This window comes from Macaca thibetana, chromosome 7 (assembly GCF_024542745.1).
Source record: "Macaca thibetana thibetana isolate TM-01 chromosome 7, ASM2454274v1, whole genome shotgun sequence".
In the NCBI taxonomy this organism is placed as follows: domain Eukaryota; kingdom Metazoa; phylum Chordata; class Mammalia; order Primates; family Cercopithecidae; genus Macaca; species Macaca thibetana.
In genome coordinates this window covers 5058635-5083227 of record NC_065584.1, presented here as the reverse complement: position 1 = coordinate 5083227, position 24593 = coordinate 5058635, and the positions used below count along the sequence as shown (strand labels likewise).

The 24593-nt window shown below is 49.1% G+C and overlaps 2 protein-coding genes across 3 annotated transcripts in view; one reads left to right on the top strand and one right to left on the bottom strand.

Annotated features, from left to right (window-relative positions):
• TECPR2 (tectonin beta-propeller repeat containing 2) overlaps positions 1-24593 on the top strand; it is a 138663-nt gene that overhangs the window by 78797 nt on the left and 35273 nt on the right. For both annotated transcript variants that reach the window (XM_050796667.1, XM_050796668.1), the window contains exons 11-16: positions 1282-1455; positions 4796-4976; positions 6837-6978; positions 10908-11148; positions 11814-11903; positions 13653-13886. In XM_050796667.1, the coding sequence (XP_050652624.1) occupies positions 1282-1455; positions 4796-4976; positions 6837-6978; positions 10908-11148; positions 11814-11903; positions 13653-13886 (1062 nt within the window). The remainder of the gene's footprint in view (positions 1-1281; positions 1456-4795; positions 4977-6836; positions 6979-10907; positions 11149-11813; positions 11904-13652; positions 13887-24593) is intronic.
• The window catches only part of CINP (cyclin dependent kinase 2 interacting protein), a 148257-nt gene that overhangs the window by 93677 nt on the left and 29987 nt on the right, over positions 1-24593 (bottom strand). The gene's annotated exons all lie outside the window — the stretch shown is intronic.

Sequence of the window (24593 nt, the reverse complement as noted above, 5' to 3'; positions counted from 1 at the left end):
AGAATGATGGTTTCCAGCTTCATCCATGTGTTTCTTAAAGTTGTGTTGGCCACGTTGATACCTGCGCCAGCAGGGGCACTTTTGCCTTGAAGCAGCCCGGTTTATTGTCAGGACGCTGGAATAGAAGTCAGACAAAGCCGAAGCCGAGTCTGTGGCTTGGGACCCGTCTGTCCTCTGTAACTTCAGTGTGTTTTGGGATGAATTTCCCTTAATTCTCCATGGTCTTTGTCACTGTTTAAAATATTAGTTTGTTCAGCGCTGTTTTGCTTGCTTGCTTTCACTGTTTGTTTGAAAAATATTTTTCTTTAGAGACTGGCTAACAACCCACTCCACAAGCTGGCATTACACAGTTGTGTGTTTTAATGCATTTCTTGTTGCTGTCATTTACCTTCAGGTTTGTCTCCTTGGCCTTTTAGACCGTTGGTTCTATTCCTGAGTACATTAATTACTTGTATTCCCAGGCCCCTTGGTCCCTCATTGTGCTAGCGGGAACTCTCCATCTCCATGAGATTCACGTGCTCAGTTAAGGTGTCCTTCAGGGCCCAGGCCCATGTCCTTGGTGGGCAGCAGAGCCCTTGTGCCAAGGGTACCACAGGCAGAGATGCCTGACAGGCCCTCTAGTCCAGCCCATCTGACACTCGGTGATCACTGGTGGCCCCTCACCTTGCCTGCGTTGGCCTGCACCAGGCCTCCAGCTGCAGCGCTGTCCTGCCTTCCCTTTCCTCTCTCTCCTCCGTCTCTTCATCAGAGTCCCCTGCACAGTGAAAATGGGCCAACTCAGTGCAAGTGTCTTCCTTCTGTGCATCTTTTCCATTCAGCTCATCCAGAACTGATCCCTCTCTCTGAATCCCTAAAGGACTTTTTCAGCCTCTCCTAGGGCACTAGTTGTGTCTCAGGATGTTTATTTGGAGACTTCTCAAACCTAATAATGTCATCAGTGTTCCTCATCCCATGTGAGGAGCACCTGTCATGTGCCCAGCTCTGTGGCCATGTGGTTGATCTGCTCCTGCCTCCAGTCTTTAGAGCAGCCCTGTGAGGTGGAGATGATACCCACTGCCCAGGAGGAAAGTGAAGCTTGGAGATGGACGGCGACATGGAGCCTGAAGCTGGGTGGTGGCCAAGGGCCCAAACCTGGGTCTGGTGGCCTCTTTCCCCACTTGGGGGGACAGAACAGGATGTGTTTTAGCAGTCTTTCTCCCTTTGATGCCCAGCATGAAGACTTTTGTATAGAAATATATTCTAATATTTATTGGATAGTGAATAGAATTTTTATTTCCATAGGAGCCCTTCTCTGGAAGATTGAACAGAAATCTAACCGGGCTTTTGCTTGTGGGAAAGTCACCATCAAGGGGAAGCGGCACTGGTACGAAGCCCTGCCCCAGGCAGTGTTTGTGGCCCTGAGCGATGACACCGCCTGGATCATCAGGACCAGTGGGGACTTATACTTGCAGACAGGTAACCGTGGGCCACGCTCAGGGGCCTGCCAGCTCTGCCATCACTGCCTCTGCTGCACCTTGCTTTGCTAGTAACATGCTTACAACAATCACTATGATTAAGAGGCTAAATCCATTTGAATTAAGACACTTCTGGGAACAGAGTATTTGCCATTTGGCATGTATTAGCAGTTTCCTGCATTGACACAAACTCAACCTGGGACAAAGTTAGGGCAAGAATGAATAGGAATATTTGGTGAGATACAGAAACAGAATCTTATTCTCCTATGGCCAACCACCGCATATCACGTATCCTACAATGTCAGATCTTAAGAGGAAAGAAGACAGAAGAAGGACATAAAATTCATTTCCCCCTTTAAGCTAAAGCTTAAGTGGCTGCATTTTTTTTTCAGCCATATCAAAGCCCAGCTCCTATATACATATTTACCTGTGTGCCAGGAAAAAACAAGAAGTAATTTGCTCTTTTTTTTTTTTTTTTTTTTTTTTTGAGACGGAGTCTCGCTCTGCCGCCCAGGCTGGAGTGCAGTGGCCGGATCTCAGCTCACTGCAAGCTCCGCCTCCCGGGTTCACGCCATTCTCCTGCCTCAGCCTCCCGAGTAGTTGGGACTACAGGCGCCCGCCACCGCGCCCGGCTAGTTTTTTTTTGTATTTTTTAGTAGAGACGGGGTTTCACCGTGTTAGCCAGGATGGTCTTGATCTCCTGACCTCGTGATCCGCCCGTCTCGGCCTCCCAAAGTGCTGGGATTACAGGCTTGAGCCACTGCGCCCGGCCAATTTGCTCTTTTTTATTTTGAGATGGAGTCTCACTCTCTTGTGCAGGCTGGAGTGCAGTGGTGCCATCTTGTCTCACTGCAACCTCTGCCTCCTGGGTTCAAGTGATCCTCCTGCCTCAGCTTCCTGATTACAAGTGCCCACCACCATGCCCAGCTAGTATTTTTGTATTTTTAGTAGAGATGGAGTTTAATCATGTCAACGAGGCTGGTCTTGAACTTCCGACCTGAAGTGATCTGCCTGCCTCAGCCTCCCAAAGTGCTGGGATTACAGGCATGAGCCACCACACCAGGCCATAATTTGCTTTAAATAGCAGTTCAGGCTGGGTGTGGTGGCTCATGCCTATAATCCCAACACTTTGGGAGGCCAAGACGAGCAAATCACCTGAGGTCAGGAGTTCAAGACCAGCCTGGCCAACATGGCAAAACTCCATCTCTACTAAAAAAAAAAAAAAAAAAAAAAAAAAAAAAAAATTAACTGGGCATGGTGGCGCGTGCCTGTAGTCCCAGCTACTTGGGAGGCTGAGGCACAGGAATCACTTGAACCCAGGAGGCGGAGCTTGCAGTGAGCTGAGATCACACCACTGCACTGCAGCCTGGTGACAGAGCGAGACTCCATCTCAAAACAAAACGAAATAAAAATAGCAGTTCAGCAAGTCACAGGAAGCTGCCCTCAGGGAAGTTTTTAGCTGATGGAAGGGCACAGTGGGACTTGCTTATTAAAAATAAGCTGTAATGACAGTTAGTGTTTACTGTCAGCAGAATGGGGGAGGATCTTCCACCAGCAGTGTGATTTATCAGTATCTGGAAGAACCGTGGGGCAGGAGTTATCATCAGTTGTCCAGAGGCCATGTTGGATTTATGTAAAGATCAGTCTTCCAGGCATTGAATATTGCTGATTCCAGGAGAATGTTGTTGTTTTGAGATGGAGTCTTGCTGTGTCGCCCAGGCTGGAGTGTAGTGGCACAATTTCAGCTCCCTGCAACCTCCACCTCCTGTGTTCAAGCGATTCTCCTACCTCAGCCTCTCAAGTAGCTGGGACTACAGGCATGTGCCACCATACCCAGCTCATTTTTGTATTTTTAGTAGAGGCGGGGTTTCACTATGTTGGCCAATCTGGTCTTGAACTCCTGACCTTGTGATCTGCCCTCCTCGGCCTCCCAAAGTGCTGGCATTACAGGTGTGAGCCACCACGCCCGGCCTCAGGAGCATGTTTTAATCTCTGCTGTGAGTCATCAGCTAGGGATGAGTCTTCAGGTTGAAGTGCTTGCACAGCTGGCTCTCTCCTAGGTGTGTAAGAACCTCCAGCCTGGGTGCGCAGCCTTGCTGGCTTCATAGGCCATATGCTGGCCCAGGTCTCTCCACCCTAGTTCCTGTGTCTTTCTTTAAATGAAAGTAGCTCTGGCAAGGCACATGCACATCTAAGCTGCCAGGACATTTGAGCTTTGGTCATGGGGGAGACAGGAGGTGCTTCTAGCCTGGGGGTGAGGAGCGAGTGACCTCTTAACCAGTAGTGCTAGAGGAATCACCAGGACAGTGGTTTCACAATAGCCGGCCCCACCCAGACCTGTTGGGTTAGGTGCAGTCCCTCTGGGGACTGCTCGGGAATGTGTCTGTAAGAAGTCCTGCAGGTGATTCCCACCTAGTTGAGTGGAAGGAAAGATCACCCATGGACTGCAATACCATAGGTGCGTCTGTGATTAGTCACGGAGCATATTTGAGTACTGAGACCTAATTGCAGGCCTAAGGTCAAGGAATATAGGTTTGTAGGCGACAGTTGGTCTGTCTGCTCTCCTGGGAATAGCCTTTGAGCTCATTTAGACATACTTTATTGACAGGCCACAAGGAGGCAAGGGAAGAGCCCTGGACAGGGAGCCAGGGACCCTGAGTTTTGGCCTGCCACTGCCTTGCAGTTTGACAGACCTCAGATTTCATCTGGGAAGTTCGGGGTTTCATTTTATTAATGGAACCTCGCACCCAGTCAGAGCAGAGGGGAGCCGCCGTGCTGGAACTCTCTGCAGGGATGGCTGCAGGCCTCAGGTCCCTGCTGACTCCAGCAGCTCTGCAGCCCTCTGCCTGGAAGAGCTGCTCTGCCCTGCAACCTCTGGGCCTCCATCTGGCCACTCTCCTGCTCTTGGCTTTTGTGTTCTTCTCTTAGAACTTCTTAAGCTACATTGGGACACCAGATAATTCTGAATTGTTCAATTTTCAAAGAGCGTCTAAAGCTGCTTTCAGATAGATGTTACATTTAGGCAGAATTTAACCACTTTATGTTGACTAAACTTGACAATGAAAAAGCAGCTGGACAGGGCAGCTCCTGCCTGCAATCCCAGCACTTTGGGAGGCTGAGGTGGGAGGATCTCTTGAGCCCAGGAGTTTGAGATCAGCCTGGGCAACATGGAGAGGCCCTGTCTATATTTTTAATTAATTAACTAAGTTTTTTTTAAAGCACTCGCCATGAAAGAACATAGCAAAATACCGAAAAAGGAAAAATAAGCCAATAACCCAGTCAAAATGAGGTGTGGAGTTCTGACTGTGTGTCTTTGGGGCTTCTTCCCATCTTCCTGGCAGGTCTGAGTGTGGATCGCCCTTGTGCCAGAGCCGTAAAGGTGGACTGTCCCTACCCGCTGTCCCAGATCACAGCCCGGAACAATGTGGTGTGGGCGCTGACAGAGCAGAGGGCCCTCCTGTACCGGGAGGGCGTGAGCAGCTTCTGTCCAGAAGGCGAGCAGTGGAAGTGTGACATCGTCAGGTACTGGTGGGCCGGAGACTCCTTTCACGTCGTGCTTGTCCTACCCTTCGTTCTTGTCCACTTGACACCACAAGGCACCACAAGGCTGTTCCCTGGGAGGCAGTACCCACAGCCTCCATAGCTATAGGCTAAGCTTGAATCTCTGCCTAGTTCTGACCAGCAAACTGGACGTTGAGGCAGGGCTCAGTTTTTAAAAATGCTGCTGCCCTCTGTGCAGCCCTGAGCATCATAGCGTCATGAGTCTGTCATGACAGTCTCTACTCAGAATTGCCCACCGTCAGGTAGTTCCTGTTTAGTGTCTGTGACGGCTTACGTCCAAATATTTTTCTTTATTTTCATGCTAATCAATTGAAGTTGATCTCTGAACTGTAACTTTTTTTTTTTTTTGGATACAGGTTCTCACTCTGTCACCGAGGCTGGGGCGCAGTGCCACAATCACGGCTCACTGCAGCCTCGACCTCCAGTGATCCTCCTGCCTCAGCCTCCCAAGTAGCTGGGACTACAGGCATGTGCCACCATGCCTAGCTAATTTTTGTATTTTTTGTAGAGACGGGTTTTGGGTTTTCATCATGTTGCCCAGACTCATCTCGAACTCTTGGGCTCAAGCAATTCTCCTGCCTCGGCCTCCCAAAGTGCTGGGATTACAGACATAAGCCACTGCACCTGGCCCGATCTCTGAACTGTAATTTATTAAGCTATTTTTTTTTTAAACCATTCAAGATGTTATAGAACTGCCATCAGATCATTTTACTAATATGGAAGTATTAATAGTCCTTCAAAAAACTAGATTAGGATATTCTTGGTTTGAATTTAGCAAACCAATAAACTTTCAGTGAATACCTGTTAAGAACCAGAATGGTCCAGGTGTGGTGGCTCACGCCTGTAATCCCAGCACTTTGGGAGGCTGAGGCAGGCGGATCGCGAGGTCGGGAGTTCAAGATCAGCCTGACCAACATAGTGAAACCCCGTTTCTATTAAAAATACAAAAATTAGCCAGGCATGGTGACATGTCCCTGTAATCCCAGCTACTCAGGAGGCTGAGGCAGGAGAATCACTTGAACCCGGGAGGCGGGGGTTGCAGAGAGCCGAGATCGCCCCATTGCACACCAGCCTGGGCAACAGAGCAAGACTCCATCTCAAAAAACAAAAAACACATAAACAAAAAAAGCTACAACAACAACAAAAAAGCCAGAATGGTGCTAGGGGCTGGGTGCGCCAAGAGGGCTGAGACTGGCCCTGCTCTCACCACTTGCAGGTCTCATGGGGGGCCCCGTGCATGAATGGACACCCATTAGCACAGATGGCCCTAAACAGGAGCGTGCAGCACTGAGGGAACCATGAACTCCATGCAGAGGCTAGGAAGGCGGCCTGCAGAGTGGACCCACAGCTAAGCCTTGAAGTTGATGAGGACTTCCCTGTGTGGCAGGAGGGGAGGGCGTCCCCAGCAGAGAGGGCAGTGTCCGCCTAGGCCCCGCTGCACAGAATAGCCTGGCACATCGGGGGAGTTTACACTCACTCCCTTGGTGAGGGAGAGAGTAGAGAGATGAAGGCGCTCAGGGGCCTTGGATTCCTTTTGTGCCTACTCACTTTTTTCTTAGGTTATTTTCTCTCTGAAGAGTGTTCCCGGCCATTCTGGGTCATCAGTGTGTCTTTCAAAAGCTGCCACCCACTTGAACCGTGTATCTTGCACAGTAATTTAACTCAGACTTAAACTTCCTTCCCTGGTACTTGATGATCCGCTCCAGGGTCACATCTCTTCTCCCAGCCATGCCTGCTGGGAGACCCTGGATGTCTGCAGTCCAGACACGCTGGGCACTCTGCCTCTGGGTGCTGACCCCCTGTTCTCCTCCTCATTTTCAGCGAAAGGCAAGCTTTAGAACCCGTCTGCATAACACTCGGGGATCAGCAGACTCTCTGGGCCCTGGACATCCATGGGAACCTGTGGTTCAGAACTGGCATTGTTTCCAAGACGCCCCAAGGAGATGACGACCATTGGTGGCAAGTAGGTGTTCAGCTCTGGGCCGCGTGCTGAGGTCTCCCTGACCTTTTCTGCTCCCCTTTTCTTACCTCTCTCTTTTCTTTAAAGATACTGGATTAAATTTAAAATGTTCACTTTTTGTTTGTTTTTTGTTTGTTTTGAAACAAGATCTCCTTCCGTCACCCAGGCGGAAGTTCAGTGGTGCAGTCACAGCTCACTGCAGTCTTGACTTCCTGGGCTCAGGTGATTCTCCCACCTCAGCCTCCCAGGTAGCCGGGACTACAGGCATGTGCCAGCACGCCCGGCTAGTGTTTTGTAGAGACAGGGTTTTGGCATGTTGCCCAGACTGGTCTCAAACTCCTGAGCTCAAGAAATCCACCCAGACTGGCCACCAGAAATCTCAGCAATTTGAGAGGCCAAGGCAGGCAGATCACTCGATTCCAGGAGTTCACAGCCAGCCTGGGCAACATGGTGAAACCCTGTCTCTACCAAAAATACAAAAATTAGTTGGGCATGGTGGCACACGCTGTTGGTCCCAAGTACTTGGGAGGCCAAGGTGGGAGACTGGTTTGAGCCCAGGAGACAAAGATTTCAGCCAAGATCACACCACCATACTCCAACCTGGGCAACAGAGCTAGACCCTGTCAAAAAAAAAGAGAGAGAGAGAGAGAGAAATCCGCCCGCTCTGCCTCCCAGTGTGCTGGGATTACAGGTGGAGCCACCACTCCCAACCAATAGTATTCACTTTTTCTATCTGATGGATTAGACTTTGCTGGGTTTGAGTACATTAGAAACATCAAGGACTTTTCATCATAGGAAATAATTTGCAAAACTCTTTGAGTAAATAATGATCTTGGCCTGGCGCGGTGGCTCACGCCTGTAATCCCAGCACTTTGGGAGGCCGAGGCCAGCAGATCACAAGGTCAGGAGATTGAGACCATCCTGGCTAACATGGTGAAACCCCGTCTCTACTAAAAATACAAAAAAAGCCGGGCGTGGTAGCGGAGGCCTGTAGTCCTAGCTACTCGGGAGGCTGAGGCAGGAGACTGGCGTGAACCCGGGAGGCAGAGCTTGCAGTGAGCCAAGATCACACCACTGCACTCCAGCCTAAGCAACAAAGCGAGACTCCATCTCAAAAAAAAAAAAAATCGTATTTATTTTGATATTATTTATAAATTTATTATAGGCTAAATAAACCCAGTGACATCCATTTGAAGACGTAGGTAATAATGATGTTTAATTATGAATAAATGTGCTAATAAAAGAGCCCAGACAATAGGTTTGACAGTCCAACCCAGAATTGAAATTGAGCTATCTATGCTTATTCAGAAGGCTTCTAAGTAAATGATATTTCAGCAAAGAAAGGAGAATTTCCCACGTGCTTCCAGAAAAGGAAACACTTTAAGAAACAGGATGAGGGTATAATCAAGCTCACTTTGTGGGATTTGGTCCCAGCGAGAGTGCCTAGAATGAATCTCTTTTCTTTTTCTTTTCTTTTTTTCTGGGGCAGGGTTGCACTCTTTTGCCCACGCTGGAGTGGTGGCAGGATCAGGACCCACCTCAGCCTCCCAAGTAGCTGGGACCACAGGCACATGCCACCATGCCCGGCTAATTATTTTGGTAGAGACAAGGTCTTGCTGTTACCCAGGCTGGTCTCGAACTCCTTGGCTCAAGCAGTCCTCCCACCTTGACCTCCCAAAGCACTGGGATTACAGGCGTGAACCACCACCCTCAGCCCTAGAATGGATTTTCAAAGGAGTGTCTACTTTCTCCATCTTTGGTGTAGTTGAGTGTTGCTCCCGCAGCCTGCCACTGTGGTAGTAAGATTGCACTGATAGTCCATGGTCATGAAATATTTGATGTTTCTTTTTTTTTTCTTTGAGACGGAGTCTTGCTCTGTCACCCAGGCTGGAGTGCAATGGCATAATCTCAACTCACTGCAACCTCTACCTCCCAGGTTCAAGCGTTTCTCCTGCCTCAGCCTCCCGAGTAGCTGGGACTACAGGCACCCGCCACCACGCCCAGCTAATTTGTGTACTTTTGGTAGAGACAGGGTTTCACCATGTTGGCCAGGTTGGTCTCAATCTCTTGACCTTGTGATCTGCCTGCCTCAGCCTCCCAAAGTGCTGGGATTATGGCGTGAACCACTGCACCCGGCCAATATTTGATGTTTCTTAAGTATCTCGTCCCATTGTTTTGTGTTTTATTGTCACCTCAGACTTGCTTTGTTGATGGCTTGTCTTGCATTGACTGCTCTGAGGTCTCTTTCAGATGAGAATGTAGAAAAATGAATTGTGTTTGCTCTTTGATAAAATGTGTATTGTATATAATATGTTCGTTGTATGCAGATGTATCTAATTTTATATACTAGGTAATATTTGATAGTTATGCAAATGATTTAAAAATACATTTTGTGCACTTGTAACCATATATGTACATATACATGTACAAATATACATATATGTATTTTTGTAGAGACAGGGTTTCACCATGTTGGCAGGCTGGTCTGGAACTCCTGACCTCAAGTAATCCACCTGCCTCAGCCTCCCAAAGTGCTGGGATTACAGGCGTGAGCCACTGTGCCCAACCAGGAGTAGGGCATTTATGCCAGTGATGTTCTATGTAATCAAACCCAGCAGAGCAGAAATGTGAGTGAACATGATGGAGAATCAGATTTTCACTCATAAAGAACTTGCCCTACATCAAGCTGCTCGAGAAGAGAGGAGCTTCCTGGAGGGAGGGCTGGTTGGAGAAATGTCTGAGGTATATGAATGCTTTTCAGGAATGTTATAGAAGCAAGCTACCCTTCTGAGCTAGGGTTACAGTCTAGATACCCAGGACGGTCCTAGTTGATGCTGTTGCCCTGCAGTAATTATTAGTAGTCCCAATTCAGATCATAAATAAGTTCATCACAGCCTTGCATGGTGGCTCACACCTGTAATCCCAGCACTTTGGGAGGCTGAGGCGGGCGGCTCACCTGAGGTCAGGAGTTCAAGACCAGCCTGGCCAACATGGCAAAACCCCATCTTTACTAAAAATATAAAAAATTAGCTGGGTGTGGTGGTGTGCACCTGTAGTCCCAGCTCCTCGGGAGGCTGAGGCAGGAGAATCTCTTGAACCCAGGAGGCGGAGGTTGCGGTGAGCCAAAATTGTGCCACTGCACTCCAGCCTGGGTGGCAGAGTAAGACTGTGTCTCCAAAAAAAAAAAAATAGTTCATCACTCTACTTGTGATACCTTTTTAAATGCATATTACATTTCTAAGTACCGTATACTGTTGTCCATTGGAAATACCTGATTTAAAAGCAAAATTAAAGCCAAGCATAGTGGTTCATGCCGGTAATCCCAACACTTTGGGAGGCCAAGGCAGGGAGATCTCTGGAGCCGAGAAGTTCAAGACCAGCCTGGGCAACATAGGGAGACCTGTCTCTACAAAAAAAATAAAAATTGGCTACATGTGGTGGCATTCGCCTGTGTTTGGGAGGCTGAGGCGGGAGGATTGCTTGATCATGGAAGTCAGGGATGAGTATGATTGTGCCACTGCACTCCAGCCTGGATGCCAGAGCAAGACTGTCTCAGAAAAGATGGCAAAATTCTTCTTTCTCACTCTGATTAGAATGAAAGTCTTCTTACAAGGGGTGTAAGGGGGTGATACTTAATCACAAAAGTAATACATGCTTGTAACAGATCCATGTGTGTAAAATGCGAATATATTCTTCCATACCTTTAAATCCAACCCTACAAAGGAGCTGGAGTTAGAGTTAGCAGTTTGATGGCATCCTGCCACGTTTTTTTGGTCCTTTCACAAGCGCACATGTGCACATTTGTGTTTGGATGGTCATCTTGTTACTGGAAATGCAGAGGTGTGGACCTGGGCTAGAACTTCCCTCAAGGCAGAGAGTCTACACTTGTAACTGCTCTGACAGCAGGACTTTTGTCTGTCTCCTCCTTCCAGGTGAGCATCACGGACTATGTGGTGTTTGACCAGTGCAGCTTATTTCAGACGATAATCCATGCCACTCACTCGGTGGCCACAGCTGCCCAAGCCCCTGTAGAGAAGGTGGCAGATAAGCTGCGCATGGCGTTTTGGTCCCAGCAGCTTCAGTGCCAGCCAAGCCTTCTCGGGGTCAATAACAGTGGCGTCTGGATCTCCTCGGGCAAGAATGAATTCCACGTCGCTAAGGGAAGTCTCATAGGTGGGTGAATTGCTGTAATTTTCACACTGGCTTTATAGGCAGCTGCACTTCAAAGCCAACATTTAAATAGAAGCTTTAAGATCTCAACTTGAAAACACAGTTTAGTGCCAGCGGTATGAAGTGTCTAGTGAAGGCACTCTGCTTTGTGATCAGTTTCTCTGCTTTTTAAAAAATCTGTCATTCCTAAAACTTGGATCCCTGTGTCTGGATAGTGGGGAAACCTTCTATGACGTAAGAAAAGCAAATGGAGTCATTTTTATGTTAACAATTTCACATTTTAAATGAAAAAGTCCACCCAAACCTAGTGAGAGAGAATGGTCCATTTCCTGGAGGGAAAGTGATCGCCACTGTTGGAAATGCAGGGCTCTGGCCAGGTCTGGGAATATAGATGCCAGTCCACACATCCTGGGGTTCGTTTCTATGAGTGAACCCCTTGCTTTTCTCCAGCCCTCTCCCTGCTGCATGGCCTCCATGACCCTGGGCTGGATGTGGCTCTGCCTGGCAGTATTCAGAGGGAAATGAATGGCAGGCTGTGATTGCTCATGTTGCTTAATTTAGGGACACTCTAGAATTATCTGGAGAAAGGATTTGAAGGCCAGATGTCATCTAGAACTAAGATCTGAAGTTTCTTTCTTTAACATATTCTTCCTGTTTACTCTTTCCAGGCACCTACTGGAATCATGTTGTTCCCCGTGGGACAGCTTCTGCTACAAAATGGGCCTTTGTGTTGGCCTCTGTGGCTCCCACGAAGGAAGGTGGGTCAGTCTTAGCCTTGCTGTAAAATCTCGAGCACGGCTTGGCCACTGGAAGGGTTCAAACCATGGTCCGACTGTGGCCTTGCTGGTGATGGGCACGCCTCGGAGACCGGCCACGTGAGGGTGTCAGAGGCCAGCAGCCCTTGTTAGCTGAGGGAGGGCCCTGAAGTGGGATAGGCCTGACCAGGAGAGCCTCTGAGAGGGACTGAGTGCAATGAAGATGAGGGAAAGCGTCCTTCTGAAGGAGGGGCTCACACAGTGCAGCCACGGGGGCTGGCAGCTGGTGACATCTAGTGCCATGGCAGGGGCCACAGCTTCTTTGGGTACCTTCCCATCTCCCCTTGAGAATCCTTCTGTCACCTCCCAGCAACTTCCTTCCATCTTGTTCACAGCCTCTGGATAACCTAAGTCCCACATTTGCACCCCATTAGGCAGACCTGCCCTGCAGGGGGGTGCTCCTGCCAACTACATTCTGGGCAGGACTCAGTGTCCCTACAGAGTACGGGGTTTGTGAGGGAGCCAGAACACCAGAGGGTGAGGGAGCTGGCATCTGCGGCCAGGAGAGGCAGTTCTCCCACCCAGTTAGCTGGGAACCCAGGCAGTCAGGTGACCTCTCTGGGAAGTAGCCGTACCTCCTCCCAGGACTGCATGAGGATGAAACGTGAAGATGCTGTGAAATCTGTGGTGAAGAGGGAATCGTTTGCTTAGTTCAAACCATTAGTCCCACTAGGATGCGGGTGACTGGGTCAGTACAATAACTTCTTACTCACCAGATTGTTCGGACCACAGTTCTGGAACCCAGAAATCTCTGAAAACAATAAGTTATTTATTAAGTTTGGTATAAATTAATTTGGCAGCAGAACCTGACCAGATCTCACATAGCTGCCTCCAGCCTTGGTTGATCTGTTGGCTGTGACCGTATCCATGTTGCAGAGATGTTACTGCGCTTCACCGGGGAGCGCCTGGCCCCTCTGGGGTTGTTTTGTAAACCTCTAGCATACCCATTAGCTTAGGTTTTCAAAAATACAGAAAAAGTTTGAATTCCAAAACATATGTGGCCACAAGTTGTAGATAATACTTCAGATAATGTACTATGACCAAGGTTTTAACTGCCCTAAGGATTATTTGCATTTTAAACAGAATCTGTTAAACCTAAAGGACTTTTTTAAAATGCTGGAGGGAATGAAAGGATGTGATTTTGAGGCAAGGATGGGAAGAGAAGCTTTTCCAGCTTCCTAAGCCTTCTCTAGCAGCTGGCCCACCCCCCGGCCCCACCCCCAGAAGGCCTGGGAGAGCGCCATGGCGCCATCCTTCCGAGGAACTGCTAACCCTCCCTCCTTCCATCCAGGGCACTGAGTTGATGGTCTTCTCCTCTTGGTAAAATTAACTTTCTATATTAAAAATGCTCTGGTGCCTTTGTTCAGTGAAAAACTTCCCAGCCCATGATAAATGGGAAGTCAAAGCCACTAAGCCAACATTATGGCCGTCATAAAATCTCCTAAGCCTTGCCTTCTTTCCATTTCTTTCCAACATCTCAGGCATGTTTCTTGTTAGTCGTGGTGTTTCCCTCTGCCTTCTACCTTAAAGTGCTACACCACTCCTGCCCGCGTGGGAATGGGCGGACGAGTGAGCCGGCATCCGCGACCAGGTGGCCGGCGTCTGCCGAAAGGCAAAGGCTGCCTTGTGCATTTAGGGCAGGCAGCTCGGTGCAGACAGCACCTTGATGACAAACATGACCCCTTTCTGCAGGAAGCTTCCTGTGGCTGTGCCAGAGCAGCAAGGACCTGTGCAGCGTCAGCGCCCAGAGTGCACAGTCGCGGCCCTCCACGGTGCAGCTGCCTCCCGACGCCGAGATGCGCGCCTACGCCGCCTGCCAGGATGCGCTGTGGGCACTGGACGGCCTCGGCCAAGTCTTCATCAGGACCCTCTCCAAGAGCTGCCCCACGGGCATGCACTGGACCAGGCTGGATCTCTCCCAGCTAGGTATGGCCGCCTCATGAGTACGCCTGCCGGGGCCCTGACTGCCCTAAAACCGCAACACAGCGTGATGTCGGACAAAACTTCCCGGCCTGTGTTCAACTCGTGAGAGTTCTGAGAGGATATTTATAAGTTGCTGGATTTCAGGAGCTCAGCTGGCCACTCTTCCAGACTAGACCGGCTCTGGGCTTTGTCCCTTCCCCTGCCCCTTAGAGTTTGCAGGGCTGTCAGAACCTGAGGAGGGCTCACGTCCTCAGATCAAGGGGCCACTCACTAAGAGCAGCTTGAAGGATAGTGGTGATGCAGCTGCCTGTCAGTCTGTCTGAATATGGAACATAGCTTTATGACCTTGAAAGCTAAAAAGATGGGTGTTCCTACGACAGGATCGGTGCCACGTTTGTCCATCCCCTCAGGACAGTACTGGCAGAGGAGAGTGGCTTAGCACACAGGTGCCACCTCTCCTTCAGCTCAGCCAGATCCAGGAGGAACTGCGCCCTCTAGCTCCTGCTTTTCTCTGAATCTCCCCTCAAAAGCTGCAGAGTAGGCTAAGAAATGTAGTGCTATTTGAAGGCCGGAGCGGTGGCTCACACTTGTCATCCCAGCACCTTGGGAGGCTGAGGTGGGTGGATCACCTGAGGTCAAGAGTTCGAGACCAGCCTGGCCAACATGGTGACACCCTGTCTCTACTAAAAATACAAAAAATAAAATAAAAAAATTAGCTAGGCATGGCAGCGCACTCCTATAGTCCCAGCTACTCAGGAGGCTGAGGCAGGAGAATTGCCTGAACCCGGGAAGTGGGGGTTGCAGTAAGCCAAGATCATGCCATTGCACTCCAGCCTAGGCAACAGAGCGAGACTCTGTTTCAAAAAAAAAGAAGAAAGAAATGTAGTGCTGCTATTTGTAAATAATTCATTCATGTTCCAAGAACTGATAACATAAGCCCACGTTAGGTTTCTCTCTGAGTAGATTCTTGGTGGATCAGGAAGCGTAGGTAGGTGTGGTTTGCCTGCAGGTGGAGTTGTGCAGATGGCCCCCGGGGCCCGGGTGAGCCCTGCGCTGGCAGCAGGACTGACTTAGGAACTTCCTGGCTGCGAGGCTTCCCAGCTTTTTAACTTACAACCAGCATTTGGTTATGTGGTAGATTTGAATTATATAAGAACTCAACCACATGTACTCACCAAAAAAAAAAAAAAAAAAAAAAAAAGTAGGAGGGGGAGAAAGAAAGCAAGAAGAGGGCTGAGCACAGTGGCTAATGCCTATAATCCCAGCACTTTGGGAGGCCGAGGCGGGTGGATCACCTGAGGTCAGGAGTTCAAGCCCAGCCTGGCCAACATGGTGAAACCCCATCTCTACTAAAAATACAAAAATTACCTGGGTGTGGTGACACACGCCTGTAATTCCAGCTACTTGGGAGGCTGAGGCACGAGAATCATTTGAACTTGGTAGGCAGAGGTTGCAGTGAGCTGAGATCCATGCCATTGCACTCCAGCCTGGGTGACAGAGCAAGACTGTCTCAAAAGAAAAAAAAAAAAAAAGAAAGCAAGAAGAGAAGGGCTTGTCCCCCTTCTCCCCAAGCCCCTGGCTGCCTTGCAGTCTGTATGCTACCAGCTGTCAAGGAGAGCCTTTTGCCATTCTGTAAAGCAAGCATTGTCCTAGGCAGCCTGGCGGTGGTTGGCGTGCTCAGCCCTGGGGGCTCCTACGGGGTGCTGAGTAGACATCACCTATTCTTTTGCCTGAAAAGGCCCCTGAACACTAACTCAGCTGAAGAAGCAAGTTCTGTTCCAAGGCTTGGGAATTGAAGGTTTGTCCAGGGCAGTTTTTGTTCTTTGTTCTTTGGGCCTCCCCACCTGCCTTTTGGACCCACCAGTCACCATCTAGCTTTTTGAGAACACCCCACTCTCCGCGTCACTGACAGTGACTGATCAGACAAGGCTGAGGCTGAGAGTGGCCTGAACATTGGTGCTGGCTGATGTGTCGCCTGCCCTGGGAAGCCTTTCATTTGTTCAGAGACCGTACTGGTCCTGGACCTTTCTCCAGCAGCTCCTACCCAGACTAACTGGAAAATGCCACTAGTTCCCTCTGGGGGTAAAAAGTCCAGGGCGTGATGTGTATTCTCCCTGCTCCTGAATCTTGAGCACTGTGAGAGGCCGTGTTCACCTGCACCATTTGGGTGAGAAGCAGAACTGTTTCCCCTGCACGTCCCCTTCCCAGCCCCTCCAGGAAGGCTGCCGCACCATGGTGGGGTTCAGAGTGAACGGGCGTCGTGCCAGGTTCTGAACTGCTGGAGTCAGCCCTGCCTGGGCCTCCCACCTCCAGCACAGCTCGTGCCTCCCTCCTGGCTCGATCCAGTCCTCCCAGCACTGGCTAGCTGGCCAAAGTGGTACAGGTCTCTAAGGTGTGTATTTGGGCTTCACTGGGAGGTTTCTCTAGGGGAGAAACTGGCTTGAGTGGGATTGAGTCTCAAGGGTGCAAGGGAAACAGGAACAAGTCCACTCTGAGTCCAAGATGGCCTTGGGCCCTCTGGTGTTCAGCAGATATTCATTGAGGGGATGGGTGTGTGAGTAGAGGGATGGCCTGGGGGTCCTGGTCGCTGTGGATGGGCAGGTTTTCACTGAGCCCTGTGTTCTTCCTGCAAAATCGTTAGCAAACTAATGTAAGTATCCAGCTGAGCCTGAAATGGATCAGACATGCAGTGGGTGCAAGGAAGTCACAGGCAGAGGTGTGGGAATTCATGGCAGAGGCAGGACAGCTGGGCCCCAGGCAGGCTCTGGGACTCTGAGAAAGCTGCTCTTGCCTCGAACCGCAGTTTGTTCTTCTTTCTTTTTTTTTTTTTTTCCCAGATGGGGTCTTACTCTGTCACCCAGGCTGGAGTGCAGTGGCACGATCTTGACTCACTGCAACCTCTGCCTTCCCAGGCTTAGGCAGTCCTCCCACCACAGCCTCCCAAGTAGCTGGGACCACAGGCATGTGCTGCCATGCCCAGCTAATTATTTTGTTTTATTTTATTTTTTTGAGACGGAGTTTCGCTCTGTCGCCCAAGCTGGAGTGCAGTGGCACAATCTTGGCTCTCTGCAGCCTCTGCCTCCCGGGTTCAAGCAATTCTCCCTGTCTCAGCCTCCTGAGTAGCTGATATTACAGGCACCTACCACCGCACCTGGCTAATTTTTTGTGTTTTTAGTAGAGACAGGGTTTCACTATGTTGGCCAGTCTGGTCCTGAACTCCTGACCTCAGGTGATAGGCCTGCCTCCGCCTCCCGAAGTGCTGGGATTACAGGTGTGAGCCACCGCGCACGGCCCCTGCTAACTTTTGTATTTTGGGTAGAGGTGGGGTTTCATCATGTTGGCCAGGCTGCTTGAACTCCTGACCTCAAGTGATTCACCTGCCTTGTCCTCCCAGTGTGCTGGGATTACAACTGTGAGCCACCATGCCTAGCCTTGGTTTCCTCTCCTTTCTAATGGGAGCAGCAACCCCCAAGCCCAACCGCCCGGAGGATGCACGGGGCATCCTGTCTAAGTGTGGGCCATCTCCGGGCGGTGTGGTCATCCGAAGGCTGTGACACATCTTGCTTGGGGGTGCTCTCTAGCCTTTGTTAGCTGCTGGTCGTGGGGCTTTTGCTTGTGTTGCCCCAGTTTGTGCCACAGGGAGGGCAAATCCAGCATCTCTTGTTAAAGCACCACCTTGCTTAGTCCTTATCCTGCCCTGAGCTTTAGATTTTGTTTATTTATCTGAGTTATCTGGTTGATCTTGAAATGTCAGATTAAGACTCCTTTCCTGTTTCCTACACATCCTGAGAGAATGCAGCAAGTCCAGGGTTGGCAGCTTTGTGTTGGGGCAAGGGAGGCGAGCAGGCGACTAGGACCCCCAGGCCATTCCTCTGCTCACACACCCATCCCCTCAATGAATATCTGCTGAACACTGGAGGGTCCGATGTCATCTTGGACTCAGGGTGGACTTGTTCCTATTTCCCTCGCACTTTTGTTTTTTGTTTTGCTTTTTTTTTTGAGACAGAGTCTCGCTCTGTCGCCCAGGCTGGAGTGCAGTGGCGCGATCTCGGCTCACTGCAAGCTCCACCTCCCGGGTTCACGCCATTCTCCTGCCTCAGCCTCCCAAGTAGCTGGGACTACAGGCGCCCGCCACCACGCCTGGTTAATTTTTTGTATTTTTAGTAGAGATGGAGTTTCACCGTGTTAGCCAGGATGGTCTCAATCTCCTGACCTCATGATCCGCTGGCCTCGGCCTCCCAAAGTGCTGGGAGCATGAGCTACCATGCCTGGCTTCCCTCTCACTCTTGAGACTCAATCTCACTGAATCTGGGTTTCTCCCCTAGAAAGAACAGCCACCTCCCCAGCCTTTACTATGCCAGGGTAGGGGCAGTGAGCATCAGGCCAGGGGCACCAGGTATTCAGTTACTGGGCTCTCTCCAGGTATGGTCTGTGTCCTGCAGGAAAAGCAGGTAGGTCAAGAGACTTCTTTTTTTGTTTCTGCGTTTGTTTGTTTGTTTGAGACAGAGTCTTACTCTGTTGCCTAGGCTGGAGTGCAGTGACACAGTCTTAGCTCACTGAGACCTCCGCCTCCTGGGTTCAAGCGATTCTCCTGCCTCGGCCTCCCGAGTAGCCGGGATTACGGGCATGCACAGCCACGCCCAGCTAGTGTTTGTATTTTTAGTAGAGACAGGGTTTCATCATGTTGGCCAGGCTGGTCTCGAACTCCTGACCTCAACTGATCCACCTGCCTCGGCCTCCCAAAGTGCTGGGATTACAGGTGTGAGCCACTGCGCCCCACCCAAGAGACCTTTTAGTAATTACATATTTAAGTGATAATTTTGAATTCAGGTGTGCTATCTGCACAGGAGCCCATGTATGACTGTGCGTGGCAGCTGTCATCAGGTGGCGTACGTTGAATAGGATTGACTGTAAAGAAGAGTCATCAGACTGACATGGCTGCTGCCTGTGTTACTTATCTGGAATTAATTGGGGTGCTTCATTTATCTTTTACAAGTCAGCAGTGGATTAGGTGCAGTGGCTTATACCTGTAATCCTAGCACTTTGGGAGGATTGCTTGAGGCCAGGAGTTTAAGACCAACCTGGCCAACATAGCAAGACCGCACCTCTAAAAATACTTGTAAAAGTCAGCAGTCAGGGGTGCACTCAGCAATGAATGGAAACATAGTGACTGCATTTGACGATTTTGTTCAATATCAAATTTAGCCTCCCCCAATTGTGCTCTTTTTCCTAACTTCACTTCTCTGCTCCCACTAAATTCCTTATTTATTTATTTATTTATTTATTTATTTATTTATTTTTATTTTTTATTTTTTATTTTTTTGAGACAGTGTCTCACTTTGTTGCCTAGGCTGGAATACAATGGTGTGGTTTTTGGCTCACTGCAACCTCCGTCTCCCAGGTTCAAGTGATTCTCCTGCCTCAATCTCCCAAGTGGCTGGGATTACAGGCCCATGCCACCCCACCCAGCTAATTTTTGTATTTTTAGTAGAGACAGTGTTTCACTGTGTTGGCGAGGCTGGTCTCGAACTCCTGACCTCAGGTGATCCACCCGCCTTGGCCTCCCAAAGTGGTGAGATTACAGGGGTGAGCCACTGAGCCCTGCTGCTCCCAGTAAATTCTGCTGGAAAGACCAGAGTCTTCTTTTGGCCAGTCTCTCAGCAGTGTCCTGGCCATCTACCCGAGGGTCTCCCTGCTTCTGGACCTCTGCTTCCCTCCCACCACTGCCAGCGTGGAGCCCCCTCGTCAGCAAGTTGCTATAGTGCAATAGCTGCCTTATGGCACCAGGTGTGCCCACCTCCCACCACGGCTACCAGAGCTGGCTTCCTCAAACCCAGCTGAGATGGTGTCGCCCTCCATGTTACATGGCTCCACGTTGCCACTAGAATAAAGCTCCAGTGTTTGGTGTGGCGCCCAGGGTCTCGCAGCCAGGCCCGGCCTGCCGTTCCAGGGCCTCGTGCATCAGGGGCTCCAGCCACTCCTAGCCTTTGTGTTGGGGCCCCAGCTCACTTTCATATTTGGGTAGAGATGGGGTTTCACCGTGTTGGCCAGGCTAGTCTTGAATTCCTGCCCTTCCCTAATGTGCCGTGCACATTCATGCCGCCCATTTGCTTCTCTTCCTGCAGCTTAGCATTCCTTCCGTGGGCTGCTTTCCTTTCTTCAACTCTTCTTCCTTCAGGACTCAGTTGAGATTGCCACCTCCCCTCCAAACATTCTTCGTGACTGTCCCCATCATAGCACTCTGCTTCTACCTGTCATTTCAGAGCCAAGCACGGTGTCGTGCACCTGTTGTCCTAGCTGCTTGGGAGGCTGAGGCAGGAGGATTGCTTGAGCCTGGGAAGTTGAGCCTAATATAGGCAACAGAGCAAGCTCCTGTTTCTTAAAAAAAAAAAAAAAAATTATTTTAGTTTGACTCACATTATTTTTTTAGTTTGATTCACATTACTTTTGTTGGAAGTTTATACACAGAATGTGTAGGGACTTTACAGGCAGGGGCCAATTGCTTGGTGACAGTATGTAACCAACAGGATTTTTGTTTTAATTTGGGATAGGATCTCACTGTGTTGCCCAGGCTGGTCTCAAACTCCTGGGCTCCAGTGATGCTCCCACATCAGCCTCCCGAAGTGCTGGGATTACAACTGCATGCAACTGCACCAGCAGGATTTAAAATGTCAGGGAAAGGCAGTACTATTTGCAGCTCCATTTCTGAGTAACTCTGGGATGTGAGTTTTGATCCTATATTTGGCCATGTTACTGGTAATCAAAGATAAAACTGCGTTCCACGCAGGTACAGGATGTCATCACACACAGCCGCCTGGTGGATGATGTGACTCCCACCCTCCCAGGAAAATTCTCAACTCTTGCTCTGAGTTGCCATCAGCCTTCCCAGGGTATGAGGCAGACGATGTTAGGTTATAAAAATTTGTCGGCCAGGTGTGGTGGTTCACGCCTGTAATTCCAGCACTTTGAGAGGCTGAGGTGGATAGATCACGAGGTCAAGAGATCAAGACTATCCTGGTCAACATGGTGAAACCCCATCTCTACTAAAAATACAAAAATTAGCTGGGCGTGGTGGCATAAGCCTGTAGTCCCAGTTACTCAGGAGGCTGAGGCCAGAGAATCGCTTGAACCCAGGAGATGGAGGTTGCAGTGAGCCAAGATCATGCCATTGTACTCCAGCCTGGGAACAGAGCGAGACTCAGTCTCAAAAAAACAAACCAAAAAAAGCTTGTCAGAGATACATTTACATGTGTTCTCCCTTCAACCCTGGTATTTTCTTTACGAGTGTCTTCCTGGTTCTATGAGTAGTAGCAAGCAGGCTTGGACAGCATGACCTGTGCTCCCTCAGGGACAGTGTTGACCTTGGGCAGCACTCACTCATTGTTGGGTCTGAACCATCATCAGTCTTCTCTAAATGGCAAGCAGAAATTTTAATTTCAGGATGGGTGTGGTGGCTCACACTTGTAATCCTAGCACTTTGAGAGGTCAAGGCAGGAGGATCACTTGAGGCCAGGAGTTTGAGACCAGCCTGGCCAACATAGCGAAACCCTATCTCTACTTAAAATACAAAAATTAACTGGGTGTGGTGGTGGGCCCTGTAGTCCCAGCTACTCTGGAGGCTGAGGCACGAGAATCACTTGAGCCCGAGAGGCGGAGGCTCCAGTGAGTCAGGATTATGCCACTGCTGAGCCGAGATGGTGCCACTGCACTCCAGCCTGGGTGACAGAGTAAGACTGTCTCAAAATAATAATAATAATAATTAATTAATTAATTAAAAACAAGGCCAGGTACAGTGGCTCATGCTTATAATCTCAGCACTTTGGGAAGCCAAGGCAGGTGGGTCACCTGAGGTTGGGAGTTCGAGCCTGGCCAACATGGTGAAACCCATCTCTGCTAACAATACAAAAATTAGCCAGGTGTGGTGGCACACGTCTGTAATCCCAGCTACTTGGGAGCCTGAGGCACAAGAATCCCTTGAGCCTGGGAGGCAGAAATTGCAGTGAGCCAGGATCACACCACTACACTCCAGCCTGGGTGACAGAGCGAGACTCTGTCTCAAAAAAAAAATTAAATTTTAATTTCAAGGATGAGGATGACTTTAGTGAAGTATCAAATAATGAACATGATTTCTGCCTTTAATTTTTTTTTTTCTTTTTTTTTGAGACAGAGTCTCGCTCTGTCGCCCAGGCTGGAGTGCGGTGGCACGATCTCTGCTCACTGCAAGCTCCGCCTCCCAGGTTCACGCCATTCTCCTGCCTCAGCATCCCGAGTAACTGGGACTACAGGCGCCCGCCACCACGCCCAGCTAATTTTTTTGTATTTTTAGTAGATATGAGGTTTCATCGCGTTAGCCAGGATGATCTTATCTCCTGACCTCGTGATCCACCCAGCTCGGCCTCCCAAAGTGCTGGGATTACAGGCGTGAGCCACCGCACCCGGCCTCAATTTTTTTTTTTTTAAGATACAGCATCCCTCTTCTTTCTGCCCCTATACAAATTACCAGAGCAATTTCTGCTATAGGATTAAATTAAAGGAATTCTTAAATTAAATGGTTGGCTGCTGAACCACGTTGTAGTGGTTGAATATGGAATTTTGTAGTGATTTATTATAATCCTAGTTTTTGGAAGAAAATTTGCATCACTTAGCAGATATTTAAGATGCTTATAACATTTCATTTCCCAGTACACATAAATATGCATTATGTCAGGCATTGGATTGTTTAGCAAACTAATGAAATTTGTAATTTAATTTATCAGGTCACAGCATTTAATGAAGAACTATTCAGTGCCAGTTTATGCCGTTAGGTAACAAACAGGATTATATTATGCAGTAATTTATACAGAAAAGTATTTTATAAATAGTAAAACATTAAATAAATGCCTCTTTTTGTTTTAAAATAATATGTTTAAGAAATAATCCTAAAGGGAAAATGTCTGCTTTGTCGAATAAAGTAATTAAAGCATTTTTTAAAAACAAGAGAAAAAAATAAGGACAAAACAGGGACAGGCAGGAAAATGTCAGTGTGTTTGCGTCAGCCAGGCTGGGCTGTGCTTCGGTAGCAAGCCCCAGACATCAGCGACTTCACACAGTGAACCGTGGCCCCCGCTTCCACGAAGCCGGCCCTGCGTCTGTCCTCTTCTAGGGCAGTGGTCCTCCAGGTGGTGGTTTCCTGATCCTGCCTGCTTTGCTCTGCAGTTCCACCATTCGGTTGCTTCTGCTCAGAGCCTGTTGCCAGAACTGGTCGTGCGATCCTGCCTAACTCTAAGGGAATGTGAGGGAGCCATGGAGTGTTTGGGGAGGGCTGTGGTCTCTGCCACCGCATTCATCACATCCTGACTGCCTCTTCCTTGGAGCAGGCTCACAAACCTCATTCATCCAGGTGGCCTGGGTGACACTCTGGGGTAAAAATCTGCAGGAAAGCCCTCAGTTCCGCTTTGTCATCTTTCACCTGTCTCTTCGATTCAGAATCAGCTGGTTTGTATGCTGGAAGTACATCATCTGGCAGTCTTTTCTATGTGTTCTGAAAGGGTGTTCACTGTGTCATGTGAACTCTGCGTTCTGTGAGCAGTGTTGTTGCTGCCAACTCTGATATGCTGGCTGGTGTGTTTTGTCACATGTGACTCTGTTAGCATGATCACTGCTGCCTGTAGTTTCTCTTAGAGCCAGGTTGAAGACTCTAACGTAAGTGTTTTTTAATTAGCATTTGTTTCTCAGCTATTTCTAGAGTTACTGCTGAAGGTACTTTATTTTGACTGGTACAGATCTTTGCATATATAATGCTAGAGTTCCAGGGAGTTCTGTTTACACTCCCTGGTATAACATTCCGTACAAGATCAAGGAAGGAGAAAATACAGTTAATTTCTGGAATAGAGAAATTGTCATCTTTAGAAAATGCACAGAGGAATAATGATAATCTTTTGTGTAGCAGTGAATGAATAGCTTTAAGTTGATGTTATAACTGAAGACACATGACGAGATTCTCACATGGCAGAGTCGTGCCTCCGTGTTTTGCTACGCTCCGTGGGCTGTCATCTGATACCAGTGACAACTGTGCAAGGGCGGCACCTCCCGATTCTGCACCCAGTGTGGGGCGTCCTCCACCTGCCCCTCCTCCGGCAGCACTGCCAGCTAATGGAGCCGCACACCTTTTAATCCCCGGTCAGAATAACCCATCAAAATTTAAAAATTGTCATCCAAAAACACTGTTAAGAAAATGAAACACCAAACCACAGACTAGATTTACAATGCACGTATCTGACAAAAGACCAGTACCTACAATGTGCAGAGAACTCCTCTAACTCAGCAGTCGGGAGACAGTTCATTTTAAAATGAGCAAAAACTTGAACAGGCACTTCACAAAAGAAGATATACAGATGCTCATAAGCGTATTAAAAGATTCCCAGCATCATTCCTTAGCAGGAAATACAAATTAAAGCCACGACATGATACAACTTCACCTCTCCTAGAACGGCTGCCGTGGAAACGTTCAGGGGCGTGGGCAGCCAGAACCCGCAGACACAGCTGTGGCCATGGAGCACAGGACCTCCACTGGGGAAACTGGCGGTTTCTTTAAAAATGAAACAGGCCGAGGCCGGGCGCGGTGGCTCAAGCCTGTAATCCCAGCACTTTGGGAGGCCGAGATGGGCGGATCACGAGGTCAGGAGATCGAGACCATCCTGGCTAACACGGTGAAACCCCGTCTCTACTAAA